Here is a 19533-nt window from a genome sequence, read left to right as displayed (position 1 = left end):
GTCAGCAAAGTACATACATTTTGTTGACAAATCTCTTCATATCATTTGCAATAACTTGAATGTCTTCATGAACCTTCAAAAAGAATAATTAATATATTTAACGTCCACCTACGGATCAATACTCCGTATTGTATAACAGAATTAGTCCAATTAACATATAATAATAAAGACTAGTTAACAAACGTCTCCACGCTGCTCCTTTGGATTTGTTCAAATATATATTCAAAAAAGAGTTTCAACTTTAAACTTGAACTGGTCTTCATACCAGTCTTGGGTGAGTTCAAGTGTAATAAGTAATTTTGAATTCTAATTCTGAGTATCTAACTCTATTAAATATATATATATTTAAAATATTGCAATCTTACTCGTTTCAAACAAGAGTATTTCAAAGAAAAAAAAATATAATCTAATTAAAAAAGAAAGAAACTAGAATTAGTCGTCTTCTTAATAACAAAAAAAAAAAAAAAAGTCTTCTTCTATGGCATTCCTCTACCTCCACGGCTTTACTTTAACATTGTCTGTCCACTTTCAAATTTTTTTTCAAACTTTGATCATTGACCACTTCATATATATATCTCATGTCACACACTTATATATAACAATATTTCAAGTATATATCATTCAATCAATCAAAGAATACATACCCACAAGCCACAGTACACAAAACTTTCGGAAGAAATTAGAAAGGTCAATAATATCCACATCCATCAATTACTCAGAAAACTTAAAGTTGCAGTGATGCAAAACCAAGGTATCGTCAACCCTAAGTATTGTGCTCCATATAATGTCGACCTAGCAATTGTGAGAAAGGTCCTGACGTTAGCTGATAGCTTTACCGTCACCGATGTCAATGGCAAAATGGTTTTCAACCTTAAGGCCTCTCTCATGACCCTCCATGATCACCGTGTCTTACTTGATGCCGCCGGAGAACCTGTCCTCACCCTTCGCCGGAAGGTTTGATCATATATCTTAATGTATTTTATTATTTATAATTTTTTTAATCATGTTAATGTGAAATATCTATTCAAAAAACTAATCCATCACTTTTTGTTAGATCTCCTCTTTCAATTATGTATTTTGTATTTGTAAAATTTGAACTCAAAACATTTTACTTAAGAGGATTGAATTTAGTTTCACTTGAATCAATATCTTGATAATACTTAAGACTTAATTACGTTGTACTTTGATTCTTTTTTAATAGGTAATTTTGAAGAATATGAATTAACAAACTTACATACTTTCTTGGATTGGATATGTTGTTTTTCTTGAACTTAGATGATTAAAATTGTTGTTCGGCTATCTAAATTTTAAAATTACAATACTCCTATTTCAGTTTTTCTATTTAGAAAGATGTGTTCATGTTATTCCTTTGAATAAATATTTCTTTTTCATTATCTTTTTAGCATTGTGTTTATAGATAAGTCCGTCATATTGGAATAATCCTATGAAACAATTCAAATTTGTTTATGTAGATGATGACAGCTCATGATCGGTGGCAAGTTTTCCGTGGTGAAAGCATGGAGTTGAAAGATTTGATTTTTAGTGTAAAACGATCGTCCATTTTCCAGCTAAAGACAAAATTAGATGTGTTCTTAGCTAATAATACTAAAGAAGAAGTTTGTGACTTTAAGGTCAAAGGAAGCTGGTTCGATCGATCATGTGTTGTTTATGTTGGTGAATCTCTCAACTTTATTGCGCAGGTGAGTTATCTTTTATTTTTCAAACATGTTAATTATTAGTTCAAACTTCAAAGTATGTAGTGTTATTTTAATAACTAATTTTCATCATAGGATCTGACTAATCTTCTTTAATGAAGTCTCTCTTTTTAATTATATTTTATTCATAAAACTTAAATTTAAGACTTTACTTAAAATATAATCAAATTCAACTTCATTTGGAACAACTACTTACTATTTACCTATATTATTTGACTAGTTTTAGATAAAAATTTAATCAAAATACACTACTCCCTCCATCCCATAATAACAGTTGTACTAGTTGAAGAAAAAATAAATCCTAAAATAAGTATTATGTTAATTTTCTAATGTAGTATTAATTTTTCATTTATACATCTCATAATATTCTTTAGAAAATGATCATTATTGTGTCATCCTATCAAGAAAAGAAAATTAATCATAAGATTAATTTTGTAAAATTGTTATTTTTATTTATTTATTAATTTTTCTTAATATATGTAGAATAACTTAAAACCAAATGGATTGAAGAAGTGCATGTTATCAGTGATGTTTGTTAATATTTATAATGATTATTACCTTAATAGTATACATAAAATAATTTCTAATTAATTGTGAAAATTAATCTCAAACGTTACTTTTTCCTTGCTTCAAACTCTAATCTTGCAAGTACAATATGATGTAATTGCAGATGCATAAAAAGCACACTGTTCAAAGCATTGCATTTGGGAAAGATAATTTCATGGTTACGGTGTATCCAAACATGGACTATGCATTCATAGTGGCACTAATTCTGATTCTCGACGAAATTAACAAAGACAGTCAAAATCGGAATTGATTATTGAGCTTTTTGTTTGTAATTTCCTTTGGTTCTCTCGTTATCATAAAGATGTTCATTTAAGACAAAATCTACGACATAGAGAACGGTTTCTACGTTTGGCCGTCCTGTATTTGGTTTTAATGTTGTATATTTTATATTCTAGAAAATTTTGATATCCTTTTTATTAATTTCTAACAAAGAATGTCATCTTCTTGTGAGAATCCTAACTATTTTATTGGATAATTTCATTGTTATTATTCAAAACAAGAATAAAATGTATCCTTGCATATTTGTTGATAGGTCAAATAGAATATGTAAATATTGGAATAATTGTTAGAGACTCAAATGATGGATATACAAACATGATAACTTATATGTTATTATATATCTTTATGAAAAGGAACTTTTGTTTACATTGTATTATTTGATTTACATACTATAAATGGACTTCTTAGGGATGTGTTACTGAAAAGTAGATAGATCTTATTGGTATATATAGATATAATACAAATTAATTCTTTTAAGTCATCATCAACTGCACAATTTCATACTCGTACAATTTTTCGATTCCTCTCATTCTGATGTGTCCAGACTGTTACACATACCAAAACTAATAACACTCAAGATTATGTGGGATTATGCGTGATAAAAAGCTTTATTAAAGTTTACTTTGTCTAAACATTTTTGCAACAAAACAAAACTTTATCTTATGTTGTATACTATAGTGGAAAAAAGACTTTTAAAACTAGTTATTTTATACAACAAATTTTAAAAGAATCAATTTTGTAGGTCTGAATTTTTTAAATTGAGGGAGAATCGATTTTAAAAGTACACTTTTAAAATCAATAATATTTAAAATTGTACTTTTAAAAGCGTATAACCGATTTTAAAAGTTTTGCATCTTCTTTGACAATCCCACCATTCCCTTCTTCTTCTCCTTCTTCTTCCACCCCTCTGCAATTTTCTCACGGAGTAACACCATGTTGTTCATTGGACAAAAATATCAAACACCTAACAAGTATATATTTCAAAAGCCAAAAAACCAAACTCAAACCCAAACCCCAAACAACCAATTAATTTAACCCAAAACCATATTCAATCACTTCTACAACAACCAAGTATACAACCAAGAGGACCAACAAGGACGACAATGAGAGAAACACTTACCAATAGGGACAATGGTAGTGGCACAACAGTGGGAGAGAGAAAGCAAGAGAGAGCGTGAATAAGAGTGCAAGGGAGAGCACAAGTGACACATGGACTATGATGACATGGACAACAAGGATTGGATGGCGGTGGTAAAACAATGAGAGAAAAGAAAGCACGAGAAAGAAAAAGAGTTTCGCGAAAATGAAAACACAAAGTGAAAGGGTGAAGAACGAAGGGAGCCATTTTAATTGCCTTTCTAAATTTAGTTGTGTTGTAATTGTCTTCATTAGTTAGAGGCCATTTGAGTGATATCTAAAAGCAAAACCGTGAGAAGTTAAACCTAAAGCGGACAATATCATACCAATATGAAGACATGTGTGTGTGTGTGAAACCCCTTGGTGCACAACAAGTGGTATCAAAATTATTGGTTTGACCAAGTGACCAACTCAATGAGTATAATGAAGTTAGTAAGTGGATCTGGATATATAAGATCCCTTGTATTGAAAGTCTTCCTAATAGTGGGTCCATATGTAGAAGAGAGTATTTCTAGTAACATGAGGGTTATGAGATATGTCTTGTTATCATGAGTTAACATGATGGAGTGGTGGTGCAAGTACATAGAGTGTAACTAAACTTTGTGGGCCACCATCGGGTACTCGTGGACTGATAGCTTTCGCTACAAGGGAGGGTAAACCATGGTCCTCTGTTTGAGAAAGGGATTGTTGTATGCAAGCAAAGTCCCACATTGTTCAAACAAGAGAATGGACATGAGTTCATATGTACACAATTGTCTCCATTGGAAAGACACCTTTTGGGTGATGTCCAAAAACAAAACATGAGGGCATAAACCCAAAGTAGACAATATCTTACCATTATAGAGATATGTTTGTATGTGTGTGAAACCCCCCTTTGACTAGGTGATCGACTCAATGAGTATGATGGAGTTGGCAGGTGAATCTGGGTATAAGATTCTTTGTATCAAAAGTCTTCCTAACGATGAATTCATATGTGTAAGAGAGTCTTCCCAGTAACATCAAGGTGAGGAGGCATGTCCCATCATCATGAGTTAACATGATGGAGTGGTGGTACACGTACTTAGAGCATGACTGAGCTTTATAGGCCATCATTTAATATACTCATAGACTGATAACTTTCATTGCAAGGGAGAGTAAACCATAGTCCTTTATTTGAGGGGAGGATTGTTGGGATACAAGAAAAATCTCACATTATTCAAACAAATTAAAAGGATGAATATGAATTTATATACACACAATTATCTCCATTGGTTAGGCTCAAAATGACAATATTTTGCTATTGTGGAGACGTGTGTGTGCGTTTGCATATATGTGTTAACCCCTGATGCATAATAGGTTGTTATACAACCCAATGTAAAAAAGTCCTTTTAAAATTAATTATTTGAATAATTGATTTTAAAAGTAGTCTTTCTAAATTGGTTGTTGTACAACTAAAATAGGAAGATACTCTCATAGCTAGGGGCTATAAAAATTGGTTGTATAACAATTGATTTTAAGAGTGTTTCATTTAATTTTAATTATGCCACTGTGTGGGATTTAATATCAGTTACAGGTTTTTACGAGTTGAAATTAAGTTCGAGACTCCTAAAGGTACATGGCTTGTCTTTATTTCTTTGGCATTATGGATGTTGAGCGAGCCCTACCTCGCTAAGTATCATTTCATGTTAATTTTCTACACTTTTAGGCACTAAGCTATAATGAGTCTTTCAATAGGTACCATGACAACAATGAGCAATATTAGTTTTAATGCAAAGCATGAGTTGATATGTGTTACGTGTGAGAGCCATAGAGACCAACAATTACACTTTATACTTGTGGTACTAAGTGTGAGATATATACTTTATGTTAATCATAAGTTCATTAAAGAGTGAGTTGTGATATTTGAGAATTAAGAACAAGAACTTGGCCTTACTTTTACATGAATAATTGAGATATAAGAACAATTGAAATATGAGACGTGAGTATTGAGACGTGGGACATGAATTTATAAGTTAATAGATGTTATGAATCGCATGTGAACACACTTGTACGAGACATGCATCCTATGCATAAAACTTAGTTTTGAGGTATTAAAGGTGAATTCTACACTATTGAGGTCACATTAAGAATCTTCATATATGGAACTTGGGGTCTACTTGGTTTGGGATCTCCATATTGCTCATGATGAATGATGGAGTACTTTAGGATGACTTTCTAATCCTAATGAGTCACTAGTAGATATCACCTTAGTTGAAACTATTTGGCACATGTCAACTGTTTGGATTAGGTTGTTTTACTAACATACATGCATTCGTAGGCTACTTTATATGAGAGTTTAAATTTGAGATGGTGTCACATCCATACTAGCATTAGATGTTTGAGACACAATACATAACATAATTAATATCTTGGATATGCTTAATTTACAATTAATGTGATATTATTTATTGTAATTGATATGTTTGTTTGTTGATTGGCCTTTCTTTTACACAGACAACATAAGTAAGATACATCTCATTCCTTATTTTATTTTTTTATTTTGTATGTTGGTTAAATGTCACTTACATGTGAAGATCATCTTAATGTTGATGCTAGTGGAAAGGCTTAAGCCTCTGTTTTGGGTGCTTGACTCTAATAAGATGTAACATTAGTGCCTGAATTTTTAGTTATATATTTTGGATTCATATATGTCATTTTACATTTCGATTATATTTGGTTTTAAAATATTTGTACAATCTTTGGAGTGACAACTATTTATTTATTCTCGCTTTATAATATTTTCTAGTTAAAGTAAGGATGTATGGACAATTACGGAAACCTTTACATTTTGCAAAATGTCTTGATAAATTTTTTGTTATTTTTTATTACAATTTTTTTTAATAATATTATTAATTATTCATAAATACTTGAGAGTTAGAAGGTATCACAATTTTAGTTTGATTCTTTATATTAAGGATGTTTGTAGGTGTTCAAAAGATTAAAGAAAAAGTACTTATTTGAGTTCTTTCTAATAATGATGTGTTTAGATGTTAAAAAAAATGTTAAAAAAAATTACTTGACATATTGTTTGTATTTATTTTTGAATTTTGCATAAAATGTATTACAATATTTTTATATAAGTTTTTATGATATAAGATTTTTTGATTTTGAACTATTAGAATTGACCTAGTGGTAAGAAATTGTGGTAGAATACATGAAAGCTTTAAACCTTAATGTTGTTATTATAATTTTGATCGAAAAGATATTTTTTTAATATTTTTTTAAATCATGTATTTATTTTCCTTCATATAATTGTCATTCTTTAATCTTATAATTTGTATCCTCATTTAATACATGATTATATCCATATTAAGTTGTAAAATACTATATTTCTTATTAGCACGCCAAAAAATGTGTTTCTTTTGCACATGGTAGATAGATAATCCTTCTATATCAATTCATTTAGTCAAACTAAAGAGAAACCTTTTGAAAGAATATTTTTAGGGAGGATATGTCTCAATAATTTCTTTAACAAGTGATGTGACATTAGAAGTTCCAATTGATAATTTTTGATGTGTTGGACAATATTTCCTAAGTACTCTACCTTTATTTTGGTTCCACCATTCTTCTGCTTGACTTTTAGTGAACCATCGTTTACTGCATCCAAATGATAAAATAATAGGAAAAATATTAAAATAAAATAAAAAATGTTAAAGCAAAAAAAAAAAAAAAACTAACGGAAATGTTTAGAAAAAATAATCTAGATAAAACATTAATGATTATAATTTTTTATTATAATTAAAATCATATTAACTGAATAATGTCAATATATTATGTTTAAATTTGCATCTTCAAGTAAGTTAATTAGATGCAAGTCATTTTTAATGATTCTATCTAACAATAAATAAAATAAAGAAAAAACAATGATCAAATCAATTAAATAGTTTTATACTCCTTTAAATTATAACTTCTTATGTAATCAAAATACAAAGTTAAAATTAATTTAATAAATAAATAAAATGTATAACCTTTTTCATTTTTATATAGTAATTTAATAAAAGCACTTGTGAAGGAGTATTCTTGTTCCACCCATAGTATTATAATTTTTAAAAAATTTCTTTTAAATTTATTTTACATAGATATGTACATTTTTGTGGAAGAAATTATGCACAAAAGTTTTGATGATGCTAAAGTGATTTTAAAGCATTAAAGAAGAAATAAGGTTGAGCTAAAACAAGTTGATGCAAGAACAAGATCTCAAGTGTACATAGATAAGTCTTGACAACTTAGCTAAAAATGTAAAAGAATCTTTTAAAATTGTAAGTATGCTTGGTCTTAAGAATAAGTTTTCAGAAACCTCAAATTAATCTCTTTAAATTTAAGCAAGTTTTAAATCTTTTGAAAATAAGTAAAAATGTTTTCAAGAGACTTAACAAAAGCTTTAAAGAATAGTTCAAATAATTTCTTAAAAGAGATTTGTGAAATAAATTATTAATATGAAGTTTTCTACATAAAAGTTTTTGAAACAATGCAACAATATGTTCTGATAATTGATTACCAGCCCTTATAATCGATTACCAGAAGAGAGAACTTCAAAATTTGAATACTAAGATACAACATTTCAATTATTTCAAATTTATAACCGTTGTAATTGATTACCAAACCTTTGTAATCGATTACAGTTATCTTTTCAGAAAGAATTCAAATAGTTACATCTTTTCATAAAAGGATACAACCATGGGATTTTTTATCTATAGATATAAATGATTTTTCCTTAAAGAGGTTAACGAACTAAAATGTGAAAAACAATGACAAAAACTTCTTGGCCATAATTACTTGCAAATTCTTAAGAGTTCTTTAAGGATCTTCATATTATAATATCTACTCTTCAAGAGAGTTATTATGAAAAACTCAATCTATCATTCAATATATAAAGGAGAAAGTGTTTTTCTCCTAGGTGGTTTTGAATCTCAACACAAGGAAGGGAAGTTCCAAGGTGTTGGAGGACTCAAGTCTTGTAAGGTTTATAAGAATAGTGAAATCTCAAGTTGGAGACTTGAGGACTGAACGTAAGCAGGATTGGCCGAACCAATATAAAATGAGTTTACAATTCCTTCTCCTTACTCTTTTATTCATTCATTTGATTGTGTTTAAGTAGTGTGTATCTTCATTCTTTACATATAAATTTATCTAAGGAATTGAATTTATATGAAAGTAATTCGAAAAATTTTATAAGAGGAAAAGTTGGAAAACTTAATTCACCCTCCTCCCCCCCCCCCCTCTCTTAAGTTATATGAGGCTACTTGTCTAACAATTTTCCATGAATGATAGTATGGTTGAAGGTATGTGTGTCTATATGTGTATGTATGTGCATTTATGTATGGGATCCACTTGTTCTAAGAGTAAGTTTTGGTAAGCTTCCTCTATTCAATAACACACATTTTATATCAAATTTCAATGATCCAACCATCAAATTAAAAGTTCTTAACGCATAGATAAAGTTTATAAATTTTTTAAAATTTTTGAAAACTATATAATATTTTATTTCATTAATTCAAATTAACATATAATCATAAAAAAAACTTTAAACGTTGATTTGAATTTATATAATGAAATATTATATGATTTTTAAAATTTAAAAAAAAAAGTTGCATATTTGATTTATGTATTAAGAATTTGATGTAAAACAAGAATTATTGAGTGAAGTATGTTTATAAGACTTACTCTTGGAGTAAGTGAATTCTTCTTGTCTCTTTTTATATATATATAAGAAGGGTTATAATAATACTAGTGTAATTTTTATTAAGTATTATACCCCTCAATAACTTCATATTAAATGTGAATTTTGTAAATCCAACCGTTAGTTTGAAAGTTCATATCATTTTATATGTTTATATTAAATTTTGTTAAAATTGAACAACAACTTGAAGGTATTCAAAATGTTCATATATTAATATATTTTGAAATGTATATATTATGTCAATTTTGTTTTATAAGAATGAAGTATCAAATCATCTTAGATTAATATAAAATTTTGTATTTATGATCTAAGAGTAAAGAACTTTCAATCTAACAGTTGAATTTACAAAATTCACATTTAATATAAAGTTATAAAGCGGTGTAATACATAGTAAAAGTTACACCGGTATTCTTATAACCGTCTTATATATATATATATATATATATATATATATATATATATATATATATATATATACACACTTTGTATTAACTTAAATGTGTATAACAAATCTTGTTAAAATTGTATAACAATAAAAGGATAATCAAACTATTCAAAATTTAGTATATTTTCAAAAACATATATTACATCAATTTTGATTTATATGAATGAGATATTTAATACTTTTCAATTAATATAAAATTTTGTAAATGTGATCTAAGTAAAATGAATTTTCAATCTAAGAATGAAATTTGAGAAAATAACATTGAATTCAAAGTTATTGAAGAATATAATAGTTGTTAAAGTTACACGAGTGTAATTTAATCCTTCTATGTATGTGTACAAGAAGAGATCCACTTACTCTAAGAGTAAGTTTAATAGACTTCTTTCACTTAATAACTTGTGTTTTACATCCAATTTTAATGATTTAACCATTAGATTGAAATTTCTTAATGCATAGATCCAATTTACAAATTTCTTATAAAATTGAAAATTATATAATATTTCTTTATATAGATTTAAAATCAACATATAAAACGTTTTTATGATTATCCATCATTAATGTAATGGAGTATCAAACAATTTTTAATTTTTTTAAAAATTTGTACATTTGATCTATGCATGAAGAACTTTTAATTCAACAGTTGGAATAAGTATTCCAAGACTTGTTCTTAGAACAAGTGGATCCCTCCCCCTCCTTTCTCTCTTACTATGTGTGTGTTTATATATATATATATATATATATATATATATATATATATATATATATATATATATATATATATATATATATATATATATATATGTGTGTGTGTGTGTGTGTGTGTGTGTGTGTGTGTGAATTTAGATTCTTGACACCAAATGTAAGTCTAAAAACTTACACCAAATCTTATGCTTTTAATAATTTTTTGTATAATGCAAATTTAGTCAATCAAACCATTGAATTGTGTGATGTTATATTCAAGATCATGAATATCAAATTTTACATGATTTTGAATTTTATAGATACATTATCCAATAATAAATATTTACACATATTTTAGTATCATATTATATGTTAAAATAAAGTAATGTGATGGACAACTATTGAATTGATTAAATTTCAATTATAGAAAAAGTTATTAAAAATATAAAATTTGGTGTAAATTTTTAGACTTATATTTAGTATCAATAGATCCCGTCTTTGTGTGAGTGTTTATATATATATATATATATATATATATATATATATATATATATATATATATATATATATATATATATATATATATTCTTAATAATGGAAGAAAAATAGCCCTATGTTAAATCTGTAAGTATCACCAATTTTACAAAATTGAGGCAATTATTTCAAATCCAAATACCAAATCAAACTAAAAGTAAATTGAAACATAAGACTTACTTGAATTTGACTTGTTTAAAAATTTTGATACCATCAGATCGTAACACGAGTGTCACGTAAACACCATGTTCAAATTTTTCAATAACTTGTATTTCTCCTTGTCTCTCAAATCTTGAGGAGTCCAATGATCTTGAACAATTATGTAAGTTCTGTGGAGGCATTATTCCACTTGAAAACTCCAACGATCTTGAACCATTACTTTCTTGAAGGACATATCCTTCAACTTGGGACTGATCAACTCTTGTAACCTCAACATTCTCTTCTAGTCTATCCTTTAGTAATTCAGAAACATCACTAATTAAGGCAAGCATATTAGGTGTATTACTTTCTTCTAGTAAATTCCATTTATCTTGGTAAGGGTCAACTTCTATGGCATACTCTTCTAGTTTGTGTTCTTGCATTTCAGAAGTGCTAACATTTGAAGATGGTTTATTTTGTTGTTTGGACTCTAACTCTGATTTATTATTTTCTTCAACAAAATTTCCTTCATCTTGACATTGATTACCTCCTATACCATCTGTTTGTTCTTCTAGTTTATATTTTTGTAGTTTGGAAAAGCCACTATTTAAGGTAGGTAGATCACATACATTTTGTTGTTTAGGATCTAACATTGATTTTTCACTTTCATTAAGGAAATTTCCTTTATTCAAACAAGGATCAACTTTTGTAACATCCACATTTTCTTCAAGTCTATCTATTTGTAGTTTGGAGAAGTCACTACTTGGTGCAGATATATCTGGTGCATTTTGCTTCATAGACCCCAACTTTGGTGGTGAAGAAGATGCTTTACATTCTAAATTTTCTTTCAGAAAGTCTTCAACTTGAGTAAGCACAGATTTGAAATTTTTACTTTCTGTAGTTTCTTGTGGAAACTTCTCAATCATTTCTTTCAACTGAATAAAGCCAAAAACAATAAATCTAAATACTTTAGTTGAATAAATTTATAACTTTTTTCTACTTTATCTTTATCCTATAGGTAATATTATTCCATTTGCCATAAATTGAAAGGAAAATTGGTGACAAATGTTTTGAAATATTAGGTATATACTACAAACTCAAAAAAGAGTAATATGTCTAACACGTTACCTTATACAAAAAAAAATTGATAAAATAATGAGAAGAAAGCATAAATTCATTGAAGCATTGTTGTGATAACAAAGAAAAAAAATCTTTACTAGCTTCCTAGATTTTATTTTATACAATGTTAATAATTTCTTATTCTAAATGATTAAGCTTAAAATGTTAATGCAAGCCAATTATGATTTTACTCAAACCATTTGTCTCTAGTTTAGTAGCAACATTGAAATGTTATATATCTTAACTTTGTCATATTTTCATAATTTTTTATTCCATTTTTAGTTAATTTCAAATGAAAATATTTTAATAATATGTTATTTGGTATAAAAATATAGAATGTAGATACCTGGTATACAGTAGATTCAACAAAATCTTTTGTTACTCTATGATTAGAAGATTCCACTGCAGCTAAGGCAATAGCTTCTGTAGACTTTTTGTTAAGCTTCTTAATTTCCATGTCTTGCATGTCATTTCTTTTCTTCAAACTCTGAATCTATATAAAGAAATATTCATAAACTTGCTAATGAAGACAAAATATATTTTTGCAAAATCAAAGGACATGATTTGTTGTAAATTTACTTGTTTCTGCAACTTTGAAACTTCTTGACTCAAAAGTTCATTTGTCCTTTTTAAACTATCACTAAGACTTCCAGAAAATCTAGGAATGGAAGCACGTATTGGGCTTTGACTTCTTGTGTGTGTGGATATGGGCACCAAAGTGGTAGGTGGTGGTGAAGTTTGTAACGGATTGGGAGGTATTGTAGGCCTTAAAACACTATATGTAGAACTAAGTGAACTTGGAAATATAATATCTTTCAATTGTACAAGAGATGGAACTTGAGAAGCTCGTACAAAGGAAGTAGTATAACTTTTACTTTCAAGAATTGTATTCTTTATCTCAAGGTATTTCACTGGTTCAGTGATGATAGACAAGAGAGTTCCTGTAGACCTTATTGTTTCTTGGTTAGATATTTCCTTTCTATTTATAGAATAATGAGAATGAGTAGCATTTTTATCTAACTGTGAAGCACCATTATCATTTACAATTTTAAGCTTAACATAACAATTATCACACACACGGTGAGGTTTTTCTGGTGTTAGACTCATTGCAGTTTTCAATGCCTTTTTTGAACTACAAGCATGACAAAAGACTAATCCACAATTGTGACAATTATGCCCTTTTCTTTTTAGCCCAAATGCTTGTCGACAACTAGAGCAATCAGATTTATCAGTTGTAGAGACCCACTTATGGATGCATATACATGATGTAAAATTAAAACCACATGATATATTTTTTATTTGCCTATCTTTCAAGGCAACAACCAATGTAGGAGATTTCCTATCTTCTACGTCTCCATGTCCCAATCTTCCATTAGCACCCATTCCCCATGTATATAGTTCACCTTTTGTTGTTAAGATAGCAACATGATGTGCCCCACATGATAATTCATCAACAAACTCTCCAAGCAACTTATCTTGGACTAGGGTAGGCATTTTTCCAATCGACAAAGGATTTCCTAATTGTCCATTTTCTGTGCCTCCCATGGTAAAAACATGACCAGATGTAGTAAGAGCAACAGTCATTGTGTTCCCACATGCTACTTTGTGAAAATTATATTCCATGAGTGAAGAAACACGGGTAGGTTGAAGGTATGTTTCCTTGTTTCCATGACCTAAACGATATTTGTCACCATCACCCCATGTGAAGAGCTTCCATGGTGAAGTATTTGAACTAGATTGAAATGCAACCTCTATAATAGCAGCTGTGTGCCAAACTCCACATGCAACCTTCATAGCTTTTAACCCATTTAATAGTTGTACCTCCCTTGGATACAACACACTTTCTCGATCTCCATGACCCAAGACACCAAATGCCCCGTCACCAAAGGTAAAAAGTTTTCCATTTGAGGTTGTCAATGCTGAATGCCATGAGCCACATGCAACAGACACAACTTGAAGTCCTTCCAAAGGACCATTAACCATTTTTGGTATCCAATGGCTAACCTCGTAACCATGGCCAAGAAGTCCAATATTGTGTGTTCCATCACCCCACGTATAAAGTTCATAAGACTTAGATATAGCACATGTATGATACTCTCCGCATGTAACAAATTCAAAATTAGTATCTTTTAGAAATTCAACTAGACGAGGATTGTTAAAGTCTTTATCAATTCCATGACCAAGTCTTCCCCCTGATTCTTTTCCCCAAGTAAACACTTGTCCTTGTCTAGTTACCATAGCAATGTGTTGGACACCAGTTGCAATGTGCGAAACATCAAGAACAACATTTGATTCTAAAGGCTTAGGAATCAGTACATTTTCCTTGGAAGGGATTTGAGTTCCAATCCCATCAAGCGAAACCCCATTTGTAAAAACCTCTCCCCATATATAAACATCACGAAATGAATATATTTCATCTTTTTCAGATCCACCACTGGAATTGCTAGGTGTACTTGAGACACTTACTCGAAAACCATCTCCAACATTTGTTTTCGATTGCATGTTTGCACGTTCTAACCACACTCATGAACATGCCAGATATAATGGGAACTCACTAGGAATTGAATCAACAAAGTCCTTACAAGGAACGATGCTCAAAGTATACTCTAGCATTGTAGCCAAAGGAAAATCATTTTGAATCGATCTAGTAAATATAGGCTTGGACACAAGTATTTGTTGCTCAATGTCCCTGTTAAACAAATTAGAAAATTTATATAAAAAACTTGCATTTAATAAAAGAAATTCATGCAAATGCAAAATCTTAAAATCATTGGTTGATTACCTAATAGGCGTTATGCCTGTATATAATGCCTATTAGATTGTTAAGTTGAACTTACATTAACAAAGTACTTTTATGAAGTGAAATTTCATGTAGAAATCACTAAATAATTAGAACTTTCATTTGTGGGGTCAATATAGGATTTCTCCGAACAATAAAGAGTATAAAAAAAGTGTGCTATTTGTATTTTGCCACCTTTATAAATAAATAAGAAAACGTAACTAGATTAAAATTTTAAACTAAAATGATAAATTTAAATACATGGTGAGGGTTAATTCTTTTTACCAAATCAAGCAATCATACCTTGTTATTGTAAACAAGTGAGAACTATAGTTAATCATATTTTGTTAGGAAAAAAATCTTTTGAAAACAAGCTAAAAAATTGTTACAACAAATATAAGTATATTTAAGAGAGTGTTAATATGACCATGAGTCTCATCTAGCATATAATGACCAAGCAATAAACTTTCAAAATTACTTTCACATCATCTTATAAATCTATTTTCAGCGGCAATGCAAAGTTTTTCTTGTTTTCATTTTACCAGAAACTAAACAATTTAAGCCAACTATATAAATATCAAGTTACATAAATGATTACAATTTCATATAACTTAACCTATATAATACAAATTGTTTTCAAAAGATGACTACCCAAATGAATGTATCATTTTTATCTACTCTTACCGTAATGCATCATTATTTAATCAAATACAAAACATGTAGTAATATCAATTGAAATTTTGTGTCATCCAATTAACTTTATATATAAGAAATAATCTAGTACGTAAGAAATTCTTCACATAATAGCAAGTGTCAAAATACAAAGATAGCTTTGGGGAAACTAACTTGTTGAATATCATGCCCATGATTTCCACATTTGCACCATTCTTCATTTGAAAAAAATAGCAAGGAAACTGTGAAAAGACGAAACTCAAGGGACAACAACAACATCACATGGATTCTTGTGCCCCCGTCTTCATAGATCTTTAATATTTTTTTTACTCTAACCTCGCAAAAAAAAAATATAACTCCAATAATATCTTGATGAAAAATGGTGAAAGGGACAAGATACGAATCTTCAAAGCTCCTGGAATTAACTTGGCATAGGTATCTAAGAACAAACAATCATGCCACAAATAAAATGATAGATTTATGGTCAAATTTTGAAAAAGGGTTATGAAGTTGTAACAATGAGTGTCTAGATTTTTGAACAAAATTGTGTTTGTCGAAGAAGCCATCGGAAGAATTACATATGCATTAAAGAAAGAAAAGATGATGCGAAACAAGAGGAAAGTAATGGTCAGATTTCAAACTACCCTGCAAATAAATAAATAAATAAAAGAGATTAAATATTTGGCACAACTCTAACATGTGGCCATCAAGTCTATCGACTAAAATATAAAAACCACACAAGTATACACAAAAATAATAACAAAAATCATTCCTATTTTAATAATGTGATATTTGTAAACTTTTATTTTGGTATATAGAACAATCATCGCTTGATTACCCAAAAAAACAATATAAGTTTTCCAACAAAAAAAAATCCATTCATAAAAGGGTATTTGAAAAAATAAAAAATTAAGTACTTCATTTATTTAGAAGAAACATAGGTACTCGTATATGCTTTAATTCAATTGAAATATATTAGAATATTCATGATAAGTAATAGAATAATTTTAATTAATAAAAAAGAAAATATATGAAATGCTTGGGTTTCATTAAATTGAAATAATCATAATTTTAAGGTTATATATATATTATATACTGGTACCATAACACATATATAAGATTGTGCGACTATTAAAATTGGGCTTAATTTAAATAACTAAATTAATTACCAATTACAACTTTCACACAGATAATTACCACTACATAAATTGTCCCACATCATATACCAAGCATTACACCAACCCCGTGTGTTTATTTGTATCTTATGTCCTGCTGCCAACATATCCTCATATACGCATGACTTGAGGCTCGACCACGTTAACCAAACCAAACTTTATACCATATGATTCCTTTGCACGTTGCACACAATCCAGCTGCCTCACCTCGTAAGTGTCACGCCATGAGTTTCGTGGCAATAAATTAAGACTCACGTAGTTGCCCCATGAGAGGTGTCATCGCAAGGTTCCCACACGTCTACACTATGGTAAATAGCAGCCTAACTAACAAAGGAAAGTTTAGTACCGATGGTATACAAAATCCAAAAACAATGATAGACCCTACACAATTATAATGCGAAACTTTGCTACATGTTCAACATTATAGACCATGCACATGTAGATCTTACACGCATGTTCAGCAGCAACCGAGATTTTGCTTCATCTATATAATCCATTTGTTTCCATCAGAACTCGTAAATACGAGCCCCTCTACACCCTTAGCCAGTAGCACCAACAGAGCATCATCCTTATGAAGGACATCTTAACCGAGACTCTACCATCAATGATACACTGCAAAAAAATATGCAATTTAGCGACCATCAAAATTGGTCGCTATTTATCTTAGCGACGGAATTAACGATCGAATTTAATCAGTCGCTAAAACCCTGGTCACTAAGCTATTTAGCGATGAAAAAATTTTCGGTCGTTGTTTAGCGACCGAAAATTTCAGTCACAAAATGGTTACAATGATTTTGATCGCTGAAGTGTATGAGACCAAATTAGTGACCGAATAAATTGGTCGCTAAATATTTATTTTTTATTTCATTAAATTTTATAGACATCGCAAATTTGGTCGTTACAAATCACTCATATTTGGTCTCTTAAGGATTTTATTTCACAATACTTAACTTTTTAGCATGTTTTGTCCTTAATTACACAATTTCTGGAAACTTCCCAGAAGGTCACCCTCCAAGTCAAGCATGCTTAACTGTGAAATTCTGATGAGATAAAGTTCCGAAAAGCAAATGCATGTTATTAATATAAGTAGTACAAATTAATTCATTTAAGTCATCCTCAACTCTCAAATCTCATACTTATATTATCTTTGGATCCTTATCATTTTGGTGTATCCGAACCATTATAAATATATAATAATTATATTACTAATAATAATAATTATATTATATTTAATTAATCTTTATTTATATATATATACTTACTTTTATAATTAACAATCTACTTATTTCTATTTAAAATTAATTTTATGATACAATTTAAATTATTTATTATAAATTTAAAAGTTTAAGTAATAATTTATATATTTAAAAATGAGAAGGGTTATAATAACACTGATATAACTTTTACTAAGTATTACACCACTCAATAACTTTATAATAAATGTGAATTTGGTAAATCCAACCGTTAGATTGAAAGTTCATATCACTTTAATTATATGTTTATATCAAGTTTTGTTAAAATTGAACAACAACTTGAAAGTAATCAAAGTGCTTATATTTTATTTAAAATGTATATATTACGTCAATTTTGTTTTACAAGAATGAAGTATCAAATTATCTTATTGAATTCATATAAAATTTTGTATATGATCTAAGAGTAAAAAACTTTCAATCTAATGGTTGAATTTATAAAATTTACATTTAATATAAAGTTATTGAGCGATGTAACAACAACTTGAAAGTAATCAAAGTGCTCATATTTTATTTAAAATGTATATATTACGTCAATTTTGTTTTACAAGAATGAAGTATCAAATTATCTTATTGAATTCATATAAAATTTTGTATATATGATCTAAGAGTAAAAAACTTTCAATCTAATGGTTGAATTTATAAAATTCACATTTAATATAAAGTTATTGAGCGATGTAATACTTAGTAAAAGTTACACCGATGTTATTATAACCCTTCTCTTTTAAAATATTTTTTTTATAAATTAAATTTTAACATTTTAAATAAATTATGAATTAAATTAATATATTTATTCATCTTAAATCTAAGATATAAAATTCAAAAAAATATATTTATCCTTGTTTTATTTTCTAATTATCAACCATTAATAAAATATTAATTTAAAATCTTATCTAGTTATATCATAATATTTTCATATCAAGTTTAAAACCAGATATTAGTTATACAAAAATATCAAAATCATATAGTAAATTATTAATAAGATTCTAGTTAAATAATTTAAAATAATCAATTTTATCACATAACAATAAAGAAATACTAATAGTTAAGAAAATAAATTTATACTAATCAATTTTATAATTCTTTTTTCCTTAAGATATCACATCTCTTCTATCAATAAAATTTAAATATAAAAATTTATTTAAAAATAAAGTTATCATAAGTTAGAAATATATATTATAAATATGGATCAAAATAAATAAGAAATTTAAAAAAAATTCATATACTCTAATTAAAAAAATGTCTAAAAATCCAATCGTAAAAAAAAACCTCTAAATATTTTTTCACATAAATAACTATTGGTATTAATTATGTAGGAGTGCATATAAACATTTTTTTTATTAT

General features: G+C 28.3%; 2 protein-coding genes across 2 annotated transcripts; one reads left to right on the top strand and one right to left on the bottom strand.

Annotated features, from left to right (window-relative positions):
• The first annotated feature begins 597 nt into the window (after positions 1 to 597).
• LOC109816184 (protein LURP-one-related 15) lies at positions 598 to 2803 on the top strand. Its single transcript, XM_020381081.3, has 3 exons — positions 598 to 954; positions 1473 to 1700; positions 2386 to 2803. Exons 1-3 carry the CDS (start codon positions 739 to 741, stop codon positions 2530 to 2532), a joined length of 591 nt encoding a protein of 196 aa, XP_020236670.1. The 5' UTR covers positions 598 to 738; the 3' UTR covers positions 2533 to 2803.
• A 4353-nt stretch (positions 2804 to 7156) lies between these two features.
• Positions 7157 to 17108, bottom strand: LOC109816187 (PH, RCC1 and FYVE domains-containing protein 1). The gene is made up of 5 exons (XM_029274941.2): positions 15939 to 17108; positions 12893 to 15002; positions 12660 to 12806; positions 11237 to 12129; positions 7157 to 7313 (listed from the first exon to the last, which is right to left on the bottom strand). Exons 2-5 carry the CDS (start codon positions 14813 to 14815, stop codon positions 7157 to 7159), a joined length of 3120 nt encoding a protein of 1039 aa, XP_029130774.1. The 5' UTR covers positions 14816 to 15002; positions 15939 to 17108.
• Between the last annotated feature and the right edge of the window lie 2425 nt (positions 17109 to 19533).

This window comes from Cajanus cajan, chromosome 3, assembly GCF_000230855.2.
Source record: "Cajanus cajan strain Asha chromosome 3, NIPB_CcT2T_4, whole genome shotgun sequence".
Taxonomy (NCBI): domain Eukaryota; kingdom Viridiplantae; phylum Streptophyta; class Magnoliopsida; order Fabales; family Fabaceae; genus Cajanus; species Cajanus cajan.
Note: the sequence above shows the minus strand (reverse complement) of the source record. Positions and strands in the feature narration are given on the sequence as shown.